Source organism: Phaethon aethereus, assembly GCF_964289735.1.
Source record: "Phaethon aethereus genome assembly, chromosome: 4".
NCBI lineage: Eukaryota > Metazoa > Chordata > Aves > Phaethontiformes > Phaethontidae > Phaethon > Phaethon aethereus.
Genome location: NC_138578.1, coordinates 64,619,354 through 64,644,670, shown reverse-complemented (window position 1 = coordinate 64,644,670; position 25,317 = coordinate 64,619,354). Strand labels below are relative to the sequence as shown.

Genomic DNA, 25,317 nt, shown 5'->3' with positions numbered 1-25,317 from the left:
CTAGAAACATATTAAACCATCAGGGTGTTTTATTTTTCTGACCTGTAGCTATCTTCTGGTGATTTATGCATGATTACACATCCTCAAAGATTTCAGTTCCACCTCTCCTTTGCACTTTTCTAGAATTGGCATATGAAAACTTAAGTTATCTGTCTCCTAGAGTTACTATCTACAAATTTACAATTTCTCGTTTGTAAAGATAGCAGAGAAGGAACAACACTGAAGTCTGCCATGCAATTTAGTGTTACATAGTTTCCATATTAAAAGGGTTTTTTAAAATTATTTGCACAAGAAAGAGTCAATTTTAAATTACAGTGAAAGAGAACAATTAAAGATCCATTTAAAAAAAATTCAGTTGCTTAGAATAAAAGATAGAGCAAGAACATTTTTGGTAGAAATTTCACTCTCTACCTAAGCAAAGCAGTAACAATTTCACTGGTGAAATCCTAGCGCTCTCATAGCAACCGCAAAACTTCCCTTGACTTCAGCAAGGCCAAGACTTCATTTGAAGACTGATCCTAATGCCACTGACCTTCCAACCAGTTTTTAGTGAGGGTTATCAGACCCTACTACTAGATCACACATCATGTTAACTCAACTAGCTCACAGCATTAATAAAATTATGCTAATGTAAGCACAGTAATGCAAACTGTTTTCGAAAGCATACAGTGGAAAAAGACCACAGACATTTTGAAAATCATTTGGAATCTCAGTTACAAACTTGTGCTCTCCTTCTCCCATTTTCCATGTCTGAATATATACACAGCAAAGGGGAAAATGCTGCTTACGTAAAAGACTGATGATGACGTCTTTTCAAACTCTTCCCAACACTGCTTACTTCTATCTAAAAGAACACAAAATATTAATAATAAATGAAATATTACAAGGTACCTTTATTAAGCCATTTGAACTCATAGTTCAGAATATTACAGCCGCAGCTTGTTGTATTTCCTCTGCACTAATGAGGATGGTGTCATGTATCCGATATAGAAGAATTAATGTAATGGAAAGAAGAATATAATGGAAAGCATTGGCACTGGCCTGTCCTGACCAACGAAAAATAGCAAAATAGCACAGAAGTTGCCTATTTCAGCTATTTCATTCCTGTGTTCAGTTACAAAACATCTGTACTTTGCTGAAGCTTTTATTCTCCCAAAGTGTGAATGGTTATTTTGCTTTTATATAGCAGAGATGGTAAATGAAGAGAATACTGATCTCTTCAAGAAATTGTATCTTGTAGGTGAAGAACAGCCATAAAGCTAATATAAGAGGCCATGATTTAAAAAGAAGCTGCGTTCAACTCCTACTTCTAAAGGAGATGTACTTTCAGTAGACTTTCAGTGCCAGAATGGTTAAAGGAATTCAGATGCCCAAGAAGGAAGACAAGATAAGATTTTCATACATGTTCGTATTGCAAAAAGTTGCCTAAGGACTCACAAAACAACCCTGCAAAATTTTCTCAAGTGCCTAGGTGTTTTTAGGGATTCACCTGCATCTTCAGATGCTGTTAAAATCTGGCTCTTAATTTCTTGATGCCTCAATTTTCCAACCTTCCCTAATTTATATATTTTGTCTCAGATCATGCTGGACTAAATGTATCTAAACCAAAATGAGATAATCACAGAATCATAGAATCGTTTAGGTTGGAAAAGACCTTTAAGATCACTGAGTCCAACTGTTAACCTAGCATTGCCAAGTGCACCACTAAACCATGTCCCTAAGCACGAGATCTACACGTCTTTTAAATACCTCCAGGGATGGTGACTCAACAACGTCCCCGGGCAGACTGTTCCAATGCTTGACGACCCTTTCGGTGAAGAAATTTTTCTTAATATCCAATCTGAACCTCCCTTGGTGCAACTTGAGGCCATTTCCTCTTGTCTTATTGCTTGCTACTTGGGAGAAGACCAACACCCACCTCTCTACAACCTCCTTTCAGGTAGTTGTAGAGCGTGATAAGGTCTCCCCTCAGCCTCCTTTTCTCCAGACTAAACATCCCCAGTTCCCTCAGCTGCTCCTCATAAGACTTGTGCTCTAGATCCTTCACCAGATTCATTGCTCTTCTTTGGACATGAAGTGCCTAAATAAGGAGATTCTTCTGTACCTTTTGAGGATCATAGCATTTAAAAACTTACAACAGGAAGACATGTCAATAAGATGGAACTGAACCACAGCTTTATCTGTTACAGAGAATGGTTCTAAGTACTGAAATGTTTTTAAGTTTGGTCCTACGTTCTCTTTTTTCCACAGGAATGCTCATTAAACAATTCACGGCTCCCTTATTTCTTCCAGAAGTCAAAATTTATTGACCACAAGTTTTATCTCACACATGAACAAATTCACTCTTCTCTCTGATGGATGAATACTTTTTCTTAATCTAATTGTACAAGCAATCCTCAAATTTCCAATATGTCGAGACTAATATACCCTGTATCAATATTGACAGTAACTTTTACATTTGCACCTGAAGCTGAGCTTCAAAATCCATAGGTTCTTCCCTTTCCCATGAACTTAAATTATAACTACAATTTAAACAAGTCGAAAAAGACAGTTCTGATTCTAGAAAACACTTTTTTTCACTTTTCCTTTTAACAATACATTTTAAAGCATATTATATTAAAAGGAAATACACATTTCTACCTGATTTTCCTGCACGACAATCAATCTGCTTACCACTTACATACTTAAAAAAGGTGCAAAAAGAACAGCAGTAGTTTAGCCTGTACATTGCTCTCTCAGTACAGCAGTTTCAGCATTATCATTCATTTACGTCATACTTCAAATTTGCTTAGCTGTTCTTGCCATTGATTAGCAATTATTTTTACAATTCAGAATGTAATCTATTCAACCATTTTGAAGGAGAAAGAAGTTCAGAAATAGAAGACTAAGGTTTTTGATTATTTTCACACACTAATATCTTAATAGCTGGAGGTTTAGACAAGAACTTGACCAGGGAGACTGTGTTTTCAGAGCTGCTCCTTCCAAAAGAAAGATTTTGTGAAAAAACAATTTTGTGAGAAAACAAAATCTTTTAACAAGATTTGTTAAAATGTAAATTATGTATTTTATCTACTACAGAGGGATACTGCAATAGTTTTTTGTCTTTTAATGGTAATCAATCCCATGCCACTTTGTCAAATATGCAAAACTTGGAAACCGCACATGCCTCCTGTTAGCTAACACATCTAGGCAAGAGGCATGCTACCGTACAGTAGCCCAGACACTTACATTTTCATATCAGAATGGTAAAAACGCCTAAGCCTCCAAGTGCAAAGTCCCTCAGAGCTATTCACACCATGTAACTTAAAGTATCTAGGTAAGGTATCTAAGCCAGGAGCCCCAGCTGCCTATACAGTCAATGAACTCTCTGGCGAGCAACCGTGCACCAAGATAGCCACTGAATACACAGTAATTCTAGGCTCTTACCTTAAGCATCTAAGCTGTTTTCCCAAAGTTGGATGGTGTGAACATCCCCAGAAAATTTCTAGTTTTAGATTTTTTATTCTTGTGCTATGTGAGCATGTACAAATTACAGTATTCCTCTCAGCCTCAGCTGTTAAGGGGTTTGTCAGAGGCATAATGAAATTAGACAAATCTCAGTTTTGATCCTGTAACTCAGTAGCACACATACCTGTCCACCCTTAAAAGAGAGATCCAGTCGAAACCATTGCTTCAGAGGAAGGCTGAAGCTAGTTTTCACTGCAAGGTCATCCCCTCTCATGAGGTGCATCTGAATATGCACATAACCTGACAGAGGAAGAAGGGAAGAAACAGGAAATAAACACCACAGCAATGTCAACATTAAGAATGGGCTTCTTAATGTATTATTCATAGTGATTCTGTCTTCTTCATCCTCTTCATCACCAACAGAGATCTGGGCACTCACCAAGCCAGACATGAGCTCTCAGAGAATCCCAGGGAAATGTGCTCCACATTTCAGTTACACATCTTGGAGCCCAGGCTCCCACATGAAATCACAGACTCAAAACCAACTGTCTGAGGGATAAACACACTAAACATAAGGCAAACAGGGAAGGCGCAACAGCTGATCTCAAACACCAAAAGGCAGACACGACTTGCTGCAAATAGCAGAGGGGAACAGCAGACAATGGTATCTACTCAACACTCAACTGCTAGCACATGAGTGTGCAATGATCAAATACAAGATGACTCCACCTTCTACTACTTGGACCTGCAGAAGCTAGAGTCATGGTCTGAGCTGTTAAGACCAGAACAGGCTATTATGATAATCTCGTCTGACACTGAGAATAAAACTAGCCTAGCAAATCTCATTTCAGGCTGACAACTTCCAGTCGAGCTGCCATTTTTGTTTGTTCTTCAAAGAAAAGCACTCAGTTTATAATGGATAGATTAATTATCTAGACTGGTTCCAGCACAGAGAAAATAGAAATAGCAAAAATAACAGAGGGGGAAAGATTAGTTGTGAAACTTGCAAAGAAGGGGAGAAAATGTAATGTCTTATGAGAAAGCCAGGTGTGCACTTTTAAAACTCTGCACACTTACTTCTGTGAGCCTGCCAGCCAACCACCAGCTGCTGCATTTCCTTCTCTATCAGAGGCTGAAGGGCCATCTTCTGGAAGGAATGTTCCTCTACTGCAAGTGTGACTAGACTAAGAGCTACCCCTTAACTTTTTTTTGGATGAGGGAAATTGACTGTGCTTCTTGAACACTGCAATATAGGCAAGACCTTGAATCATTTGAACTTTTTCTGAGGATGTTTCAAATTTTTAAAAATTTCCATGTAGTGTATATATAAAAATTGAGAACAATATTAAAATAATACTTCAGTAATAATAACCAAGGTTGTTCATTGAGATAAGACTGTTTAATCTCAGTGTATGTTCCTGACCTGTAAGATTCAATCTATTCTCCTGACAAAGCAGACATTTTCTGAAGTTAGCCAAGACTAGATGCTATGCAATCAGTTTTACCCTATTAATTTTGTAGCTACTCTCCTATTGAGACACTATAGTAAAAAAGAAGCATTGTGCAAGGGATCAGTTTCACAAAATAGGTCTGAAAATGTATTTATAAATGTTCTTCCTAGACACAGATCTAGAAAGACTACGTTAGACCCCTCTGAAGGCCATTCATAACATCCCTTACCTTCCTCATTTAGAAATACAGCAGGAGTACTATACATTTCTTTTGGATCAATAAAATACAGTATACCACACAGATCCTTTTCACAGTGATGGAGTAAATACAGCCAGATTGAAACGGTGAACCTGCATGAGCAAAAATAAACAAAAAATCCACTCCTGATGAGAAAACTCCCTAGATAATTTGAAAAGCATGCATTTCACTTTAATTTAGCAAACCTGTTTTGCACATGTAATCTTCAGAACAGAACACATCCTCTGCAGTGAAAAACTTCAGAGCAACAGTACTTAAGACTCTTAGATCTGTGATCTCCTTTTAACTGCGCACTTTTGTGATAACAAGAGAGGAGAGTAAGGGAGTGTTATCTGAATCAGTTCCAGCATAGTGGGTCAGAGCTACTGCCAGATCCCACACCAATAGGGAACTGAAAACAGGACCAAGACAACTTGGAGCCAAGCTCCCACATGCAGGCTACAGTACAAAATCCCCAAAAGTATGGTCTTGTAATCTTGATTGTGGAAGCCAGTAAACTAAGCTGTATCTTCTATACTAAATGCCAGCTGGAAAATGTGCTTGGGACAAGCAGTGAAAAATGAATCCAGCCTCTGGGTAGTACGGGTAGGTATGAATAGCTGTCACAGAGCTATCACAGGAGAAATAAAGGTGGCGCCTGTGCAAACTATGGAGCAGTGCAAAATAAAAAAACGAAGACCCGACAATGTTATCTACTTAGAAATTTCTGTACAAAGCTGGCTGAGGCACTAAAAGCAGAATTTATACCACAGTATCTAATTTTAAGGAGTTCCTCTGTGCCAGATTAAATCTGCTTCAGTGCTCTTGACAGAAACGTGACCATTTATTTCCATAATGTTTCCACAGCAGTTAGACCAATGCTGAACACCTTTGAAAACCGTACCTCCTATGTACAACCCAGCAAAGCATTACAATTATTACCATCTCTGATAAAGAAGTTCTCTTTTCTTAGTGACTTTTAGAAGGCGATATTATTTGGGGTTTATATTTCTATAAATAAAAAAAGTCAATATTTGTTTATAATACCTTAAAATTGGGCCAGCTTTCCTTGCTTCTCTCTCAAGAAGTTGCTGTACATAGAGCACCTTGAATCTTTTCCTAAACTAAACCAATATAGGTCTGACACCTGCTCTGCTGCTTAAAAAAGAAATGCAAGGATGATCCAGTTTTCCCCAGTAGAGTCTATGCTTTAAATAGCTAATAACACCATATCCTCCAGAGATGGTACATGGGTGAGGTGGAAGGGTTTGTAAATCACAATCACTTGTATATTGATTGTTATGACCTACAGGCAAACACTGTGCTTCCAGAAACACTGCTTATGCTTCTATATCGCTCCTTTCATCTTTGATTTCTGGCAATATAGCAAACTTAAATGCCACAGTCTGCATTTAATCCTTGATTGCCAGTCTGAGCACATAACTGCTCTGGACAAATTTCTTGGGACAGAGTTTGGGACAATGCTGACTCATTTCACAGCCCCCATTGCTGCAGAATGCCATACAGGGTGAGTAGTCCCTTACAGTTCCAGCCTGTCCTTGCTGCAGGCTCTCCACTCATAGCTACCTCAAATGACAGTTGTCTATCTCCAGTCCCCTCCCTTTACAAATCCCTGAATGAAGTCAAACGAGTAACTTCAGTTAGATCCATCTGCTTCTGTTAGTCTTTTGGTGCAGCGGGGTACCGCCGCCCACATAGAGAGAGCTGAAGGAAAACTCTCTTCCCCTTCTTAACAGAGCTATCCCAGGCTGTCACGCAACCACAACACACAGGCAATGCTTTATGTTAACACTGGAGACATCACCTGAAGGCAAGAGAGGGTGGAACTGTGTGAAGCAGGTAAAGAGCTGCATCAATTCATGACATATATTCCCAACCAGAGCTTGAGCGCCTCAGTGCCAGAAGCAGAATGCAACTGTGCTGGTGACCAAAGGGCAGCAGGCTGTGCAAACCAGGCTGTCACCCATCCTGAAGAGGCCACGAGCTAAAAATTGCTCTGTACTTGTGACTTCAGAGCTACAGTTTGAGGCCTAGTTATCTGTATGCAACCTGTGCTATCTGGCAAGTCTTCCTTGGCACTCTTCTGGTCACAGGCCAAACACAAACCAGCAGGCAAGTTCCAGTTCCTGCGATCATTTCCTATTTCTGTAATAATGTTGCCAGGGTAACAGCATCTGGTGGGAGATATATTTATGTATCTCCATATTTCCTTTTTCCTCTAAAGCTGCAAAATGTGACTGAAGAGTTGTGACAGTTTTGGGAAAGAGGAGAAGAGTAGAAAAAGATGATCTTCCCAGAGTGACTCCTCTGTAACTGAATAGTGTCCAGGGGATAAGGGGTTTTATTCCTGTCCAACTAGGAGAGTTTACACAGGGACGGTGGAAGGTAATAGTGTAAGCTCAAGCTGGAAGACTTATCGGGGCAGAGGACTCTATCACTAAGGGCTTGTCAGCTGCAAAATAAACTAGAGTGTGAATTAATGGGGAAAAAGCTGGTCCACACTGCTTGCCCTTGCAAGAAACCCTGCTCTGCACTTGGTCCGCAAATAATGTTTGAAATGCAGAAAACATCTCCTCGTAATGCAGAAAAGCCCAGGCTAGCTAGCCATGAGACAGCAGTCATCAGACTGCTGACACCACGTAAGAGCTAACTTACCCTCCTAACTGTACCTAACCAGCTCAGTTACACCTACTATTGGTATCCCCTACACAGCACTGCACTAACACGTACTGTAATGATCTTTCTCAGGTTCAGCTTAATCCTTTCCGAAATTGAAATCAGAGAACAGAAGGAATTGCTAACTAGTTTCCTTTTGAGCCTTTTCTCAAATTAGTAGGCAGTATTCCTTTAATTTGTGGTATAGCCTAAGAGTTTAAGTACATTCTATTGCCTTCAGTAATCAATTACAGCCCACTTCAATTATTTGCCTATACTTACATGGGATAATCAATCTGATGTTGTCTGACTGTCTCAAGTTCTCTGTTTTCAAATTGCTCAAATTTCTTCACAATTCCCGTTTTCTCCCCACTGGAAGCATATATAAAGTTGAGAATCTGGACACCATCTGCAAGATACAATCTTTCTTAATCTGCCAGACAACAAGCATTGAAAACTAATTAATTAGCTTACACTTGTACAGTCAAACATTTGAATCACACAACAGATTAAAAAACAACAGAAACCTTCAATAAAGCCCTTAAACACAAGTTCACTCGCTGTTATTAAATACATTACAGTCTTAGACCAAATAACCCATGGAAAGTGAAATGGAGTCTATTTCCAGTTGGTATTAGAAGCAGGGAAAGAATAGACTTGTTTAAATCTAAGACACTTAAAGAGCCAGTTAGTAAGGGAGAAATCTTCATTTATGTTATTTGCTTAAATCTTATCCTATCTTTGGTTATGCCTACGTGACATTACTCCGCAGCTCTTGGACTTGATCTCCATTTTCAGCTCTCCAGTTTACACTGCGTGTATGGATAGATACCAATTCTGTTCTTAACTGATACACATAATCCTGTAGTAAATCAGATAAAGCTGCCCCTGTTCAGAAACAGGGAAAAGATCAAGGCCATGACATATCATCATCTTTCCCAGAAAAAACCCCAAACCAACCAAACAAAAAAAACCCCAAACAAAAAACAAATCCGAAGCAACTTGTTACAAGCTCATTTTTTAAAATAAATTTGAATAAAATGTTATTTCCTTCTATTTCTTGTTATACTTTTTTCATCTCTAATATAATTAGATAATACATAACGTTTCACAGTGTTGTCAGAAATCACATGCTGTCTCCAACAAGTATTTTAGAAAGCCCCTGAAAGCAGCAACAATATTGCTTCCCTGTTCATCTTCAGAGGATTTACATGCCAATGCAGTGAAAATAAATTACACAAAAAACATTATGGGATTTTCTAGGAGAGAATCCTTTAGAAGCAAATAACTTTTCTCCTTCTAGGTTCTGCTTTGAGAATATATTGAGCACAAAAAGAATTGTCAGCAGGTGTAAAGCTAGAGATAGGCAGACAAAAAAAATCAGAACTCTGAGAAAATCTAGAAAGCAGAGTTGTGACTCTGACTCAAAGTTCAGTTACTTATACAGTTGGCAAGATGCATTTTTTTATTTAAAACTATTTATTTTTAAAACAGAAGTGCTTGTCAATTATGGTTTTGGGGAAAAAAAAAGTAGTACTATAAAGTTTATTACTATAAAGACTTAAAAATATGTTTCTGAGTGTGTGGCCATCATCTCAAGCAGAAGTAGAGTACCTGTGTGAGAATTACATATGTAAGAACAGCAGGACTGACCCTGAAATAACACAGTAAGGGACTGAACAACAGGACAGACAAAGGAATAATGTCCACTAACATCAGTGGTTTTTAAATAAAGTTATCTGACTACACTTAGAAAATAGAAGGCTGTGCTGCTACAAACCTCCAGGCTGGCTGTGATGGAACAAACCAGCTCTGAAGGACATGATGGCTTCACTCATTTGCAACTCTAACCCCAAAGTTATGAAGCTTACATATTCAACAACATATTCAACTTGGCAAACCAAGTAAATAACTTTACATAACATTTACTATTTCCTACAGGTATGCATACTTTCTAACAGCTTACCAAATATGTTATTTGGGTCCCATTAGTTTCCTTGGGGGAAAAAAAAGTGACATTATACCTACCACTTTCATGAGGGCACTGAGGTATCCTGTTTGCCTTGAGCATCCACAAATAGTCAGCACCCCACTGAAGACAAACTTTGTGGTCCTTATATGGGCGTTCAAAAGGTGGAACTGCTTCTAAAAGAGTGTAATTCTTGGCAACTGCATCCTGGTAGTCTTCATTCTGCTCAACATCATAGCTGCTAGCTGATTTGTGACTAATCCATGCATATAATATCACACTGTGCACTATTATTGAGTTTCTGATGATATAATCATCCCTGTAAACCATGATGCTCGGAAATTTCAAATGTACTTGTCGAGTTCTGCTAATGTAAAGGTTTTTTTCATCCTTCCATCTCCTTCTATACACTGGTACACCAGTCCTGAATTCAGAAGAAGCTACTGCTTCCAAGTTGATGATACAAGGCTTAGAACATAAATAGTGAACCGAAACCTCAGAACTGTTAAGAACTTTCTTTTCTAAAATGTTTAAATGAATGAAGTCCACGTAATCCATGTTTTGTGGAGTAACTGCTGTTGTCCGTAATGTCTCCTTTCCAAACGATAGCACAAAATTCTGGAAAAAAGCCCAAAACACAAAACATGTTAACCAGAGAATCTGAGTTTACATGATTACTAATATACTCACAGCAATAAGGGAACATCACAGAAGTAGAAGGTTTATATACCATACTCAAACTCCAAAATACCAGGATTCTTTCAGACAGGATGTAGATGTGGATTACTAAAGATCTACCATCAAGGTTTTAACAGTAACAACTCCTCTACATCAAGTTTTCAAAGTTACATATGGGTCTACAAACAAACTGTATTTACAGGGTGTATCCTTCGGCCCCTCCACAAGTGGAATCCGGTCTGAGATATTGACTTACACGTCATGCTGTTTACACACACTCCTAGGATCAGGCCTAAAGAGCATATAATAAAATGTACTGGCATTTATTCATCGTATTGTTGTTCACTTGCGCTGCAACAGCCTGATGTTTCTGCATCTTTTTAAAGTTAGCTAATTTTGTTACCTCTTATGCAGGTACCTGAAGAAAAGAATAACAACTAAGCAGCTACCAATGGTTTCCTGAGAATGAATTCACATTCATAAAATGTTTAGGAGCTTATTTCAGAAACATTCCTGTCCTGAAGATGGACTTACAGATCTGAACAGCAAGACCAGCAGGCAGTATTTGCTCAGTTTTTACTCTCTATACCTATGTACATTATAATATACTTTGAAAGTGAGTGCTTGGACATGCACCAGGATTATCCTCCATGCTCAAGTTCTTGTCTCTAAGGCCTCAAACAGCTTCTTTTCTTTCTCCTCTGCAGTCAGCGTCTGGCTTGACACACTGCCAAGGATACTGAGGATTATTCAGTTCAGAGGGCCAGCCACCAGCACAGCACTTCTGCCAGGTCCCCTGATCCGTCTAAATTATTCAGAATTGTCTCTTAGAATTAAAAGGGAAGCTGGTTGTTAAGATTGCTTAGATTGAGAAGATCTGTCTTGGGTGACTTTTAACTTTGCTAAGTTTAAACAAATTGAACCGAAATTTATCTTGGATATCTACCTTGGATTGATGGCTTTTTCACTGTGATTCTCAAACTATTTAAAAGTTTTGGCCAAGTCATTAGTACATTTCTAATTGTCGGAATTATGTGGCATGTACCTGGAGGACAAGACCTTGCCCACGAACCAATACGGGGATCAGTAAAAGTCCCTAATGATAAACTATATTGTTTTTTATTTCTTAAGAATATGGTGACACTCCTTGAGAGCTACACTGGAAAAACATCAAGCCAGCAAAACCTGTGAAGGTGTAAATATTAAGAAAAGTCAGAATTAAGTTTACCTATACTACTTCCTTGTTTTGGATTTAACTATGTGATTAAACGCTATTTTTCCCTCAGGTCCCTGCCTCTTTAAAGGTACGAAAAGAGCTCTACGGTTGCAAGTGGAACACAATTGTGCATAGAGGAGACTATTTACCGAAGACCTTGGCTTGATTTAAGGCAGAAGCTGGAAGACTCACTGAATGAGAGAACTCTTGGATGAGAAAGCTGGATATCGTTGCTATCAGCTGAGTAACTAGGTAACTATATTTAGTGTTCCTAGCTCCTTCTGAACTTGTCACTTAAACCACTTTCCATGAGAACAACCGAGTACTTTTATCTTCCTGTGTCTGACAAGAGACACTAGAAGCCAGATGTGCAGTGATGCTGAACGCTCATAAACACTTGTGTAAGCGCCAAGATATACACTTTGAACAAATAAAATGCTATAAAAATGCAAAACACAATGTCACTATCTAGGCTTTCTACAATAGGCAGTCTCTTCAGAGCGACAGCCTTCCTCTCTGCCTCATTTCCCATTCTATAAAATGGATATTGTAAAAATGATGCATACTGAAGGGGCTAAAGAAGGGACAGCAATAGGAGGCTGGTGTCCATCGGAAAAGTTACCACCATGTCATGTAATAACACACATGCACAAAAAATGATATAAAAGTTGATGAGATAACCTTAATTTTAATACTAATTTGAAAATCTTTCAGAACTTGGCTTGACAAAGATACAACTCTTTTACATTTCCTACATAACTCTTCTTTGGTTGTAGATACCTCCAAAAGCATTAAAAGTGCATAGCAGCAACCACAAACTATTCTAAACCTCTTCTACTTGATGGTTATCATTCATACTTCTTACGTATTTTTTTAGTTTACAATAAAGAGTACTTGTAAACAGCTTAATCCTTGTGATATGGGGGCTGCGTCATGAGGAAGACAGTAATATATTATGAAAATAATGCCATGTGGTTATCATAAAATTTAGAAGTCTACCAGGTAGACACTACAAAGCACTGTGCTACTACTGTGTGCTTACCACATACACGCATTTACTGTCAAAATACACACAGACAGCGCTTAATTTTCTCAGGGGTTTATCCAACACACAGATATGGGAGCAAAGACAGCTTGGGTCTGGCACAGTTAGTTAACGAAGATGCAGCAGAGTATGAATGTGGCCATCCAACTTCCAGTGAATGGCAGAAATTTTGTGGTGGGGATCTCAAGGTAGTAAGCTCTGCGACCCAAACCCTTGTAGAACAAACTACACGATGTTCCTAAAGCACTTAGGCATGATGAACTGTGACTGCTGATGCATAAGGTTAGCTTCAGCCACGCTGGTCTTAACTGCCTTTCCCATAGTCCCTGTTCTGCTAAATGATTCCCACAGAACTACTCAAGAAACTTTTATTTGTATTCTTCAGTGCCTGAGTATTGAGACACGTGCTGCAAAAAAATCACGAAGCATGTCTGGGTCTGCTGTTACACCACACCTAACAAACCCTTTAGGAGGCTCATCCAGTAAGGAACACAGTGCAAAGACCCCTAAGCTACGCCACACCAATGCAGCTGTGGCAGAGACTGCAGCCCATAAACTCCTCCAGACCATGGCTGAGTCTCTGTTACCACTTAATTGCCTCTACACAGTGCTCCCCAGCGCCTAAGATGATAAATAGCGTACATATTATCTAAATGTTCCTACCCGGGGAACCCTAGTTCTTCCCTCCCCATTATCTCAGACAAGGGAGGGTTAATTGTGCATAATCTCTTACTACAGAGAGCAAGGATGAAAGCATTACACAACAAGTGTGATTATAAGATTTAAATATAAGTTTCCCAGCACAGTAAAGAGGCCAGCCACGCTAGATTCAAAACGTTACCATAAACTAGGCAGAGTTCAACAAGAAAGACACAGAGGCAACCGTGGGGCAACTTAGGCAGAAAAGCTGTAAAAGTTTTTTTTCTTGATCTTTTCCTTAAAACTTGCTGAATCTGAAGGAGTTAGCCCAAGTCATCCCATCAGATGTTGGAATAAAAATCACTATGGGAGGCAGTCACAACAATTGGTAGGAGACTGAAAATTTTCAGTAGTGTAATATTACAGAAGTTCTGAGAAACGGTTCTTTCACTCACTGGAGTAAGATCTCAGCAGGACCCTCCCCGAGTTCACCCCTGCAGAAATTCCACATGAAACCCTATGAAACTGCACCTGTTTGCACAAAGTCTGAAGATAATCATAGTCCTTCACCTGTGAACACCTGCCACGTCATGCTAGATTTCAAGACGTGTGAAAAGGAGACATGCCAAAAAAGGGTGCTGATCTGCTCCCAATCAGCATCAATATCGCACAGGCATACAAAGACTTTTGAGTTTAGCAGCATAAAAGAGGAAAAAGTAGTTTAGTAGATGCCCCTAAAATGCAGTTGTTTCTGTAAGCCTGTGCGGCATGATACTCACGCGTGCATCTGTGAGTAGATGTCAAAGGCACCCCCCTTCTTTCAAACCCAGAAATTTAACGTCACCTAGGTCAGAAAGCTTTTCAAGACTCTGATTTAACGACCTGACGTTCACCAGCTCGATAAGGCAGCGTAATCCTGGGGGCTGGAGGCGGGGAGAGCCGGGCCAGGCCGGACAACCGCCGGGTTGACTCCGAGAGGCGGGCCCGGGCCCGGGCCCGGGCCCGGGCCGGGGGCTGCGCCTCCCTCCCCGCCCTACGCTGACGACCTGCGGCCCCGCACCGGCCCGGCCGAGCGCCGCAAGCCGCGGGGTGCCGGGCAGCCCCCGCCCGCGGGGCGCCCGGCGTTCACCGTCCGGCCCGGGCCCCCGCCGCGACCACGGCCGGGGGCAGGTGCGGGGCCGGCAGCCACTCACCGTGAGGAGGAGGAGGAGGAGGAGCAGAGGGGGGCGGCAGCGGCGGGGCACAGCGGAGGGCTCAGCCAGGGGCCGCATGCTGCCGCGGAGGCGCTGCCCAGCGCGGCCGCGAGTGCGCGCCCGGCCCCGCCGACAGGGATGCGGCAGATCCGGCTTCCTGGAGGAGGGGCCGCCGCCCGGGCAGTGCTGGGCCGGGCCGGGCGCCGCGCCGCCGCAGGTGCAGAGAGGAGCGGGGAGCGCCGAGGGGCCGTGCCCGGCGACACCCGGGGGCCGGGACCCCTAGGGGCTGCCGAGCCCGCCGGCCGTGCCGTCAGCCACCTCAGGGCCCCGCCGCGCACGCCAGTAACAGCGGCGGCGTCCCGGGCGCGGCGCGTCCCGGGCAGCACCCCGGCGCAGGGCCGCGTCCCCCCTCCTGCCGGCAGCGTGGCCCGGGGGCTCCGCCGTGGCTCCCCCCGCCCTCGTCCCCACCCTCACGCTGCGGCTTTGCGCTGCCAGCGCGGCCCCCGCCCGGGGTAGCTCCCCGGTCCCGCTGGCGGGCGACGCGCGGCCGCGGCGTGGCTTCAGGGCGGTGACGCAGGGCAGGGCCTCCTCACAGCTGCCGTGAGCGGCACGACGGGCGCCGGGGACGCCCGGGAAGTGCCGCCGCTGGCCTGGTCAGACGCGACATAACGAAGCGCGACGGGTGTGTAACGGCACCATCCCCGCCTCACCGCGGGGGGGGGGGGGAGGCAGGCACGGGGCTGTGTGCCGCCGCCCCGCGCGGGGGCGCTGCCCTCCACAGCGTTGCTCCTGCCGTGCCAGGCCAGACCGGAGCCCACAGGTGCCTCACCGCTCCGCTTCCGCTGTGTGCCGGAAGCGGGAGCCGCATAAGCTTCCGGGTTGTGTCTGCCGGCGGCGATGGTGGGGCTGTCCCGCACACTCGGTATCTTCGGCGGCTTCGTGGTCGTGGTGGGGGTGGCCTTTTACCCCATTTACTTCCGTCCGCTGCTCCTGCCGGAGGAGTACAGTGAGTCCCTGCGCGGGGGCGCGAGGCGGGGAGCGGGCGGGGCCGGCCCTGGCCGGCCCTGGCGCTGTGGCCACCTTTGTGTCCCGGCCGAGCGGCGGCGGGAGCGCCTGGGCTGGGGGGTGCTCAGGCTGCCGCTGGGTCAGTCACTCCCGAGAGGCTTTCTGCTCGCCTAGGAGATACTTACAAAAAAACCCCAACTAGAACTCGTAGTACTCTTGTTTCAAGTTAGTGGCCGGCATGTGATTAAGAATAATATCCTTTGTCTGTTCTCTGACGTGATTAAGAGGATTTAGATGCAGTTAGAGAAGTTAAAATTGGAGGGCTGGAACGCCTCTTCTCTGAGGACAGGCTGAGAGAATTGGGGTTGTTAAGCCTGGAGAAGAGAAGGCTCCGGGGAGACCTTATTGCAGCCTTCCAGTACTGAAAGGGGGCTTACAGGAAAGATGGGGACAGGCTTTTTATCGGCGGCTGTTGCAATAGGACAAGGGGTAATGGTTTTAAACTAAAAGAGGACAGATTTAGACTAGACATAAAGGAAGAAATGTTTCCCAATGAGGGTGGTGAAACACAGGTTGCCCGGAGAGGTGGTAGATGCCCCATCCCTGGAAACATTCAAGGTCAGGTTGGATGGGGCTCTGAGCAACGTGCTGCTGTCCCTGCTCATTGCAGGGAGGTTGGACTAGATGACCTTTAAAGGTCCCTTCCAAGCCAAACCATTCTATGGTTTTATAAGTTGTTTGAGATGTTTTCTAGCTGCAATTGAAAAGTTTAATTTAAAACGTTGTAACAGATTCTTTACCAGTTGCACTGATTTGCTAGAGCTAGTCTCAGTCTGCAGAATTTTCTCTGAAATTGACTGCTGAAGAAAACCCCATTTTCCTGCCAGAAACACAGAAAACCCATCAAAGGTCACAACTGACTCTGTAACCAGGGAGTTCTCGAGCACTTGAAGGCACCTGAAGCTTTGGGTGTGAAGTCTCAGTGGCTCCAAACAGGTGCTCCATGCTACAGGAATGGTGGGGGGAGCACCTGCTACTCCTAAACGTCTGTTAACTTGAGCAAAGGATGTGGGAAAAAGTGCTGGTAAAACCAGTCTCATCCCCTCACTTTAAATTTTATGAAGCTAAGCAAGCTGTTGGCAATAACTTGAAGATGCTGAGACAAATGAAGAGATTTCTAGGAAGGAAAAAAAAGGGAAAGGGTAACAAACTTATTAATCTTCTTGGAGGGACTTTAGCCTTGCATCAAAGACGAAGTAAAATTTAACTTCCAAGAAAGTTTTTATTTAAGGAAGCTATGTTTGTGAAGTTGGAAACTGCCCATAAAGATAGGTTTTCTGGGTTCTCATTTGAAAACTTTATTCTTAAGTCGTTTTTGTTTATGGTGCACTTTCCAAAAATATTTTAGAAGTGTGACTCAGTGTTAAGGAAGGAACAGAACTAGTGGACAACGTCGTCTTTTGTACTTGTGAATGACATGAACAGGTTAGGGATTTTTTTAAATCTCCATTTAGCACATCAGTGTTGCGCAATTAGCAAGTGCCTAAACTTGCTGTTTAATACCTGATTCTAAACTTTACTTATTGCATGCTGCTCAAACTCTCCTTTGATTGCACCTTTATTAATTTCCTATGTGCTTTTCTTGACACTCATTGTTGCGGTATGAGAGAAGCACAAGCATTCATTGTCATAATACATGGAATTTCACAGTTGTGGTACTTGAGTGTAAGTATTTTGACCTTTGGGGTACAAAGGATTTCATTTTTTTCAGAGTGCAGTCTAGTAAGCTGTATGACAACAGAATTTCTATAGAAGCTCACACCCCCTATTAGCTTGAGCTATGGTGAATACTCAGTATTTCAGCATTTTGGTACGCGGGGTCTGAAGTCACACATTTGGATTAGCATCACATAGTAATCCTGCAAAAGGCAAGAATGGATTTTACTTCTCTGGAGTGACTTTCAATTATGTAAACATGAAATGGTATCTTTTCTTTCTTCAATCTTGTTTTTCTTGTGTATCTCCCAAATTCTACACAAATGAGGCACGATACTTGCAGGAAGAAGACTTTTCTGCACAATTCTTTCACATCTTCAGAGGAGCTCCTAGCAGTTTAACAAATAAAATGGAAGATACTTGGAAAAACTGTATGTAATCAAATTATTAATATGTACCTTAAATTGTGCACGCAGTGGTTTGACTTAATTTCATACAGAAGTGCTGTTATTTTAGGTTTTTAGTACCTTGGCTTGTATGTTTCTGATATTTTCCTGTCTGTAGCTTCAAAAAACCCTGTTTTCTCATATGAAACGGGTAATTTAGTGGCCATGTTAAAACCTTGACATCTTCAGCATAGACATCTTCCACTTGGATTAATGAAAACAGTGGGTTGACAGCTGCTGTTTGGGTTTACGTTGGGGCATTTTCACAGTGGATTTCATGATTTTGCTGAACTGTGAGACTCGGCTCCTTCCCCATCCTGTGAAGTGGTTGTCCTCTCATCAAGACTGGCTCTTCCTCATTGTCGTTTTTTTGGCTTACCTATTTTCCAGGTTGTTTCTTGGTCCCACCCCAGTCTCCCTATTGACTGTTCTGTGTCCTGTCTCCATATTTGTCTGCTGCTTCTCTGCGCTCGTTTCTTTGCCTGACCAGTTAACAGCTCTTTCTCTTCACCCCATGTGCATTCCCACATCCCTCAGATTGATTCCCATTTTGGTCTCTGCCCCTCTTCCGATCTTAGTTTCCATCTACGACTAAATATCTTTCTTCTCCATGTCCTAGAATAAGTCTAATTCTTTGCCCTAGTTTACTCTGTTTTCTCTATCTGGGTTTTGTACTTTTTCCTTTGAAATTAGGCAGTTCCCTGAGATTTTGTCTGCTAAAAAGGGTGGAATGGCAGTTACCATGCTCAGTGAACTAGAGAAGCTGGATCTACCTCTAGCGCCTGCCCCTTGCAAGTAGAATCGATTATTGTGGTGTGCCCGCTAGTCGCCAGTAGCATTAGACTTGTACCTAGACAGCCTAACAACATGTAGTGCCTGTGCGTTCTCGGTGGGATAGGATGCTGAAAAATTTCAGTTTTAAGGTGAGCTTATGTTCTGAGTTTCCCTGAGAATGTGCACCCTATAATTATTTGAAGTCCTCAAAAGTTCAGTGGTATGGGCAAAAGACTAGTCCAGCTGAGCTTTAACTTCCTGCTTTGACGTACCACAGTGGTAAAGCATTTAACTCGAAGGGAAAAAGGAAGGTCAAGGGGGCATTTAATAAGAGGAAATGGTATAGTTTTGTCCTTTTTTCTTCTTGGAAGTGGTTGAATCTTTCAAACAGAAAAGAAGAGCCTGAGACAGGCCCATTGTATGGAAAATACCCCTCTGATATTTAATTTCACAAAGTTTACACTGATTTTGTAGATGCTGTCATGAAATCTACTTGTGATAAGATGCAAGATCTTTCAGGGCCTGAAAACGGGGATCACTGATTCTGGAAAGAATAAATCTTTTGAAGAGTTTTATGTTGAACATATGAGTGATAGCTCCTGGAAGTACTAGTCATTCTTTTAAGTCATAGGATCATAGCAAGTATTTTGGCATCTTTTAGTAAACAGTAGTCATTACTTTAAGATGATTATCTTATTGTTTGTAATCTCTCAGAATAGACTAGCTGTTAGTTTCTCAGTGAAGTGTCAGAAATTGTGTAGATGGATACTTACTAGAATTCTACTGTGTCGCATCCAGAATGAGAAAAATTTTCAGTATTATTTTATTGGGTGCAGTCAAGATGTCTGGTATCTTTTTTTTTTTTAGTAGTGCCCTTTCTGTTCTGTTTTCCAGAGAAAGAACAGTCAATAAACCGAGCTGGTATTGTTCAAGAGGATATTCAGCCTGCAGGTATACTTGATTCATGTGTTTGCATTGATTGTTTTAAAGATCTTTTTGAAGGAAGACCTGAATATTTATATGGATTTAAGTAATACAATGAAGAAGTCATTCAAAGAATATATAATAAACTTACCATAAATTTTTTTTTCAGGCTAATTCTTCACTTGAAAGCTATGGATTTAATAAAACTTGTTTTAAATTGACTTAACTGGCCAAGAAAAGTTGCAGAGATTCTGTTACCTTCACGCTTTCTTAAACAGATGCCAGTTTCCACACCAGAAATAAACTTCTGAATCAGCTCAGAGCAAACAGGAACCATGGGTGGGCTGGGCTGTAGCTGTAAAAAAATATGCTATTGCACCCTGTTTTTGTGGAATACTGCTTTACAGCTCAGCTGAAGCACAATTTATGAGCACTTTGTCAGTACTTTCCAGCCTCATGGGTGGAGGGGTGAGGCAGGAATCCATTACACATAAAGGAAAATTTGGAATGCAATGCTAATAGCTTTTCTTGATCCCTGCTGTTGCCAGTAGAAGGCATAGAAAAGTATACGAGGGGAATAAAATTGAAGTATGGCAGACTAGCTTTGATAGTCATTGTTTCATAGGTAATGGAACTGGCTATTCATTATGCAAGGTTGGCACTTCTCGTTTAAAGATGTGAGAATGCTTGTTTTGATGAAACAGTTCATATCTGAGTATGTTAAAGGGTAATGTATTCCTATTTTTAGAAAAACTTAACATCAACATCAGGGGAAGACTAAATAGGATTAATGCCATGTCCTTACTATGCACATCAGTTAAATCATCTGTGCAGGACTTACTTTCCAGAAAAGTGGTGAAATGCTGAAGAGGAGTAGGAATGGTATTGTGAAATAGAAGTCTGGTAAACCTGCCTTTTTTATTAAACATTGAAGAGGACTGGCCTGGCTTGTTTATACAAGATGCAGGTACTTGGTGACTAGTTCTCCTCAGTACAACTTTTTAATCTAAATTTAGCTGCTGATGAGAAGTTATGAGATCCATTAGTTGAAAGTGAAATCTAAATAAATTCAAATGCAAGGTGCAATTCTAGATGGTTGTTCCAACAATATTGGAACACCTTACCTATGGCAGTGGTAGATTTTTTCCATTGTCTGAAGCTTAAGATCAAGATGAGGTTGCCTTTCTAAGTATTTTTGCAAGCTTAAGCAGAGTTGTGAGTTCAGTGCAGAAATTGTTGGGTTCTTTCATTGTTTTGTACACAAGACTGGAGTAGCAGACCAATTGTTGGTTGGTTGTTTTTTTTTTCTCCAACAGTCTAGTTATGAACTGCTGGTATTCTCTGATTTGTAGGGTTAAAAGTGTGGTCTGATCCATTTGGAAGAAAGTAATGTTGGAAGCTGGGTGTATTGCAAGGCAAAACTGAAGATGGACATCTTCAGCTGTTTCTGCTTTCACTGAAGTGTGTCTTTGGGTGTCGCTGGAGAAGAATTCTGAATATGCTATGTGGGCTCGTGAGGAACAACAAACGCTACTGGTTGGAATCCCAAGAGATAAAAACATGATAGTTTTGACAGAGGATGCAGGGGTATAGTGCACAGACTGTAGAGCACTAAATTATTCTTGAGTTCAGAAATGAAATATTTATTTCCTTGAGAAAAGAGAAGAGGAATTAATTTTGTGGTTAATCTGTAAACACTTGTAGAATAAATTATGAATAGAATAAATCATGCAGACCACTGCAGTTTCCTCCCTTGTTTGAGAATTACTTTTTGTGGTTTTATTGTGAAAACATGATAGAAGTATATACTGAGAGAGATCAGTGCAGAAAATATAACACGGTGAGTGTAAATTTGTACATTAAAATGTCTTCCTTTTAAACCAATGTGTATTTTTTCATTTGTTTTGCAAGTAGTTGTGGCTGGTTAACTTTGGCCAGCTGCCAGGTGCCCCCCCCCAGCCACATTCCCACTCCTCAACAGGACAGTGGGTGAAAATAAGATGACAAAGCTCATGGGCCCAGATCAACACAGGGAGGTTGCTTACCAGTTGCTGTTGCAGGCAAAAGAGGCTCAACCTGGGGAAAATTCATGTAGTTTATTGCCAATTAAAAGAAATTTGGGTAGTGAGAAAAAAATTAACACCTTCCCACTGCTTCCCTTTTTCCAGGATCAACTTCACTTCTGGGTCCTCTATTTCCTCCCCACCAATCCCCTGAGCAGTGGATGGCGGTCATGGTCAGTTTGTAACAGTTCTTCTGTTCCTTCCTCTTCATGCTTTTCCCCTGCTCATGTATGGGCTCTTAATGAGATGCAGTACCTTCAGGAAATACCCAGCTACTCTGATGTGGGCTCCTTCTCAGACTGCGATGTGGATATCTGCTCCAGTGAGGTTTTCTTCATGGGCTGCAGGAGAGTATCTGCTGTGGTGCCTGGAACACTTCCTCCCCCTCCTTCTTTTCTGACTTTGGTGTTCATACTGCTGTTTCTCACTCTTTTTTTCCCCTCATTCCTTTGCTTGGCTAGTATTTTCACAAAGGTGCCACCGACTTGTCTACTGGGCAGAGCTGTGTCTTGCAGTGGGCCCTTTGCAGATCCAGGTGGAACTGTCTGTGGCTGGCATGGGGCAGCTCCTGCAGCCTGCCTTCCTTGCTGCCGAAACCTTGACTGGTACACCTCATAGAGGAGGTTAACACCAAATGTTGGGGTAGAAAAGCAGATACTTTAAAGAATCTTTTTTTAAAAGCACTTTTTCATGGTGAGCACAATGGTCACTAGAACAGGCGAGTAAAGGATTGCCCCTACTGAAAATCTTTACCCAAACTGGATGTCTGTCTTAATAACAGGTTCTGAATAAACTATGTGTTTTCAGATTTCAAAAGAAACAGTTTGTAAGCTGTAGTTACAGTCTATAACCTAACCAGTATTGTTCTTGAGTACAGGTGTAACATGTACATTTAATATATTCTCTTATTTTCTTGATTTATTTTTAGCACTTCATTACGGTACACAACATTTTAAAGACCATTGCAGGATCATATATGTTATGAAGAATGTATGCGCAGTGAGTGTTATTTATAAAGTTAGTGGATGTTACTTTGGTTTTTTTGGATATCACACGGTGTCGTCAAGAAGACAGAGGAAAGACTTATGTTTACAACGTTCTTTTCCAAACTGCCATTCTTTTTCTGCCATTCTTGCTATTCCTTTTCTACCTGTCATTGTTGTTCCTCTCCCACTCAGATACTCATTTCCTCTCCTGAGTTTATATTTTATTTTAGTCTCCTATTATCACTGTAAGCATTACAATTTTTTCTGCTTGCTTGCTGGGAAGATGTTACCATATTTGATTCCTTTTTGTTCTCGGGTGATTTCACATGATGGCTGAAGTCTGAGTGTACGCATTCGCTGTAGGGATATTGACAGAAGTTTCACTGCATAGCACAGAGCAACACTGTCACAAAGTTAATTCAGTGTTTGCTAGGAAAAGAAGAATCAATTAAACTGAATAACAAAGATTTTTTTTTATCACTTAAACCTTTCTTCAATGAGACTGTGGAAATGAGGGAGCTTTGGTTCCTGTTTTCTTGAACAAAACATTATACTGATGCATCAGATAGTTTCAGCCAAGTTGTTTTGTCTAAAATACCTTTCCAGTGGAAATATAGCATTGCTTAAATGCGGATACTCCATCTATAACTGACTAGTTGCACAACAAAGAGTTTTAGGAGAAACTGGGAATTGTTCAATAATGCTGCTTCTGTCACTTGGTGACACAAATGTTTAAAAAACATACATCATGGTAGTGTGAAACAATTATTAAACCACTCTTTCAGGCTAAATGATGTGACAAAGGATATTAAATTACTTAGTTTGGAGTTAGGAGAGAAGACAATCTCTGCTACTCATTTACTCTGTGAAGTTGAGCAATTTGGTGAGTCTGGATCTTGCCTAAAAATGTTAGACGGTTTCAGAACAGTGGCTGTTGCTGGCAGGTGCTGAGCCTTTTGTAAATGTTGCAAAACATTTGAGTACATGGACTCTATTTAGCATTTGTAGAACTGTACATGTCTGTTGGTCATGATCTCTAGTTCATTCCAGTGGAGAAAAAAAAAAATCTTGCTAAGTTTTGTAATTGCCTGTACAGAATTTGCAGCAGTGATACAATCTTTAGTATTACTGAAGTGACTCTAAACTCTGAAGATGGTGTACATGGGTTTTAATGATCATCACTTCTCTCACTTGCTATGCTCCACCCAATAAAGTGGGCTGATGGGCCATGTCTTTAAAGTGTTAGGATAATGAATGTCTTTTTCAAATCTTTGGTATTCTGTTAAGTCAACAAGGAACATACTGCAATAATTCTCCAGAATTTACACTGAAATCTTCTATGATTGCTCTGGCATTTGCCAGTTCCTTGGAGACTTGCCCAAGACTCACGTGGGCAGTCTAATCCTGCAGCTGGCTTTCTGGGCTTTGTGACAGTGCTTTGTTCTGCTCGTGGATACTGGACCTCTCCTTCTCCTAGCTGCCCAGTAACAGGTGAAGTTGAGTATAGCAAATTGTGTTCCCCAGGACTCTTTCCTTATTTTGCTCTGGAAATAAGAGTGTTTTCTACTTTTGTAGTCTACAACAACTATTATTTTTTCAACACAATCACACAAAGATGTTAGATGTGTTTATAATTATGCATAATTTTATATAATTATTAGTACTTGGGAAGGACTAGTCTGCCTTTTGCAGAGGAACTGGTTTGGTCCACCTGTTCTGATTGTTATGATAGAAAGTGTGGAAAAAAAACACTTTTATAAAAATGCCACCTTAGAATCTTTTTAAAACAGTTACTGTATCTATTCTGTAATCTGAATGCATTTTGCTTATTTGTTCTAGCTGGAATATGAACAGCAAATATAACTTCAGTCTTTGGAGGACTGGAGAAAAGTTTTAAACAATGCTTTCACATCCCAACAGAAAAATCTGGTTATACTAAGTTTAGACCTGCTGTTGTATGCTGATAAGCTCTGAAATTATTAAAACTTGTGCGATGAAGAGCAAATCTGGCATTTTGGTCTAAATGCAGCTTAGTTTTGAAGCACTACACACTATTGATGATGCAATTAAACCCTCAAGCACAAACACTTCAGGAGGAGTAAGTATGGCAAAAGATATTGGCAAGTTGCCAGATTATACATATGAGCAAGAAAAATGGGTACAATGCTGCATATTGTATTTCATTTATTGAGATTGTTCCCACTGATGAGAGGGGATTTTTTTTTCTGTAATACTCAAAGCACATTGAATAGCCTCAACTGATTGTTGCAAATTTTACCGTGCATGTGCCCTCCCACAAAAAACAGTCCAGAAAAAGAAGCAGTTCTTGTCATCTGCAGTTTTCTAAAGCAAAATAAATCATGTATTTTCTCTTCTTGCAGTCTAGCAATAATTAACTACTCATTTTCTCAGTACTGTGTACACTCCTACTGACCTTCTTCATGTTAACATGCAGACACAGCAGTAAATGAAAAACTGCATTGGCTTTTTCTGTGGTGCCACAGAGCCCAAACAGTGTGTTTGCTAGTGGAAGGAAATTATTTTCCAGCTTGTGAGAAAGTGCTGCAAAATATACACTGTTTCCATGGGGACAGTGTATGATAGGAGAGAGCAAAAAACAAAGTGGAGGCCAAAGCATACTAAAGCTCTCATTTTCACATATTAGCCTGTGATCTGAGGTGTATTTGTGCATAGTGCAGACTCTCTGGGCCTTGCAAGAAAAATGGTTCCATGTTTAAGACACTGTCTTGGAAATTAGGACTGTTGTGGGCAGTTCCCTGTTCCACCACACTTTTGTCTGGCAGCAGGTAAGTGATTTAGCCTTTGCGCTTCAATTGCATCTGTAAAATAG

General features: G+C 41.3%; 2 protein-coding genes across 2 annotated transcripts in view; one reads left to right on the top strand and one right to left on the bottom strand.

Moving 5' to 3' along the window:
- SEL1L3 (SEL1L family member 3) overlaps window positions 1-14,630 on the bottom strand; it is a gene marked incomplete at both ends in the record, with an annotated part of 37,164 nt that extends 22,534 nt beyond the window's left edge. Inside the window, 6 exons of the mRNA XM_081998972.1 lie at window positions 789-844; window positions 3,632-3,747; window positions 5,128-5,249; window positions 8,095-8,221; window positions 9,841-10,399; window positions 14,553-14,630. Coding sequence (XP_081855098.1) covers window positions 789-844; window positions 3,632-3,747; window positions 5,128-5,249; window positions 8,095-8,221; window positions 9,841-10,399; window positions 14,553-14,630 — 1,058 coding nt within the window. The remainder of the gene's footprint in view (window positions 1-788; window positions 845-3,631; window positions 3,748-5,127; window positions 5,250-8,094; window positions 8,222-9,840; window positions 10,400-14,552) is intronic.
- Window positions 14,631-15,449: 819 nt separating this feature from the next.
- Window positions 15,450-21,062, top strand: SMIM20 (small integral membrane protein 20; the record flags this gene model as incomplete). The annotated part of the gene is made up of 3 exons (XM_081999692.1): window positions 15,450-15,558; window positions 19,388-19,444; window positions 20,770-21,062. The coding sequence occupies 3 exons, from the start codon at window positions 15,450-15,452 to the stop codon at window positions 20,805-20,807; spliced, it is 204 nt and encodes a 67-aa protein (XP_081855818.1). The 3' UTR covers window positions 20,808-21,062.
- Between the last annotated feature and the right edge of the window lie 4,255 nt (window positions 21,063-25,317).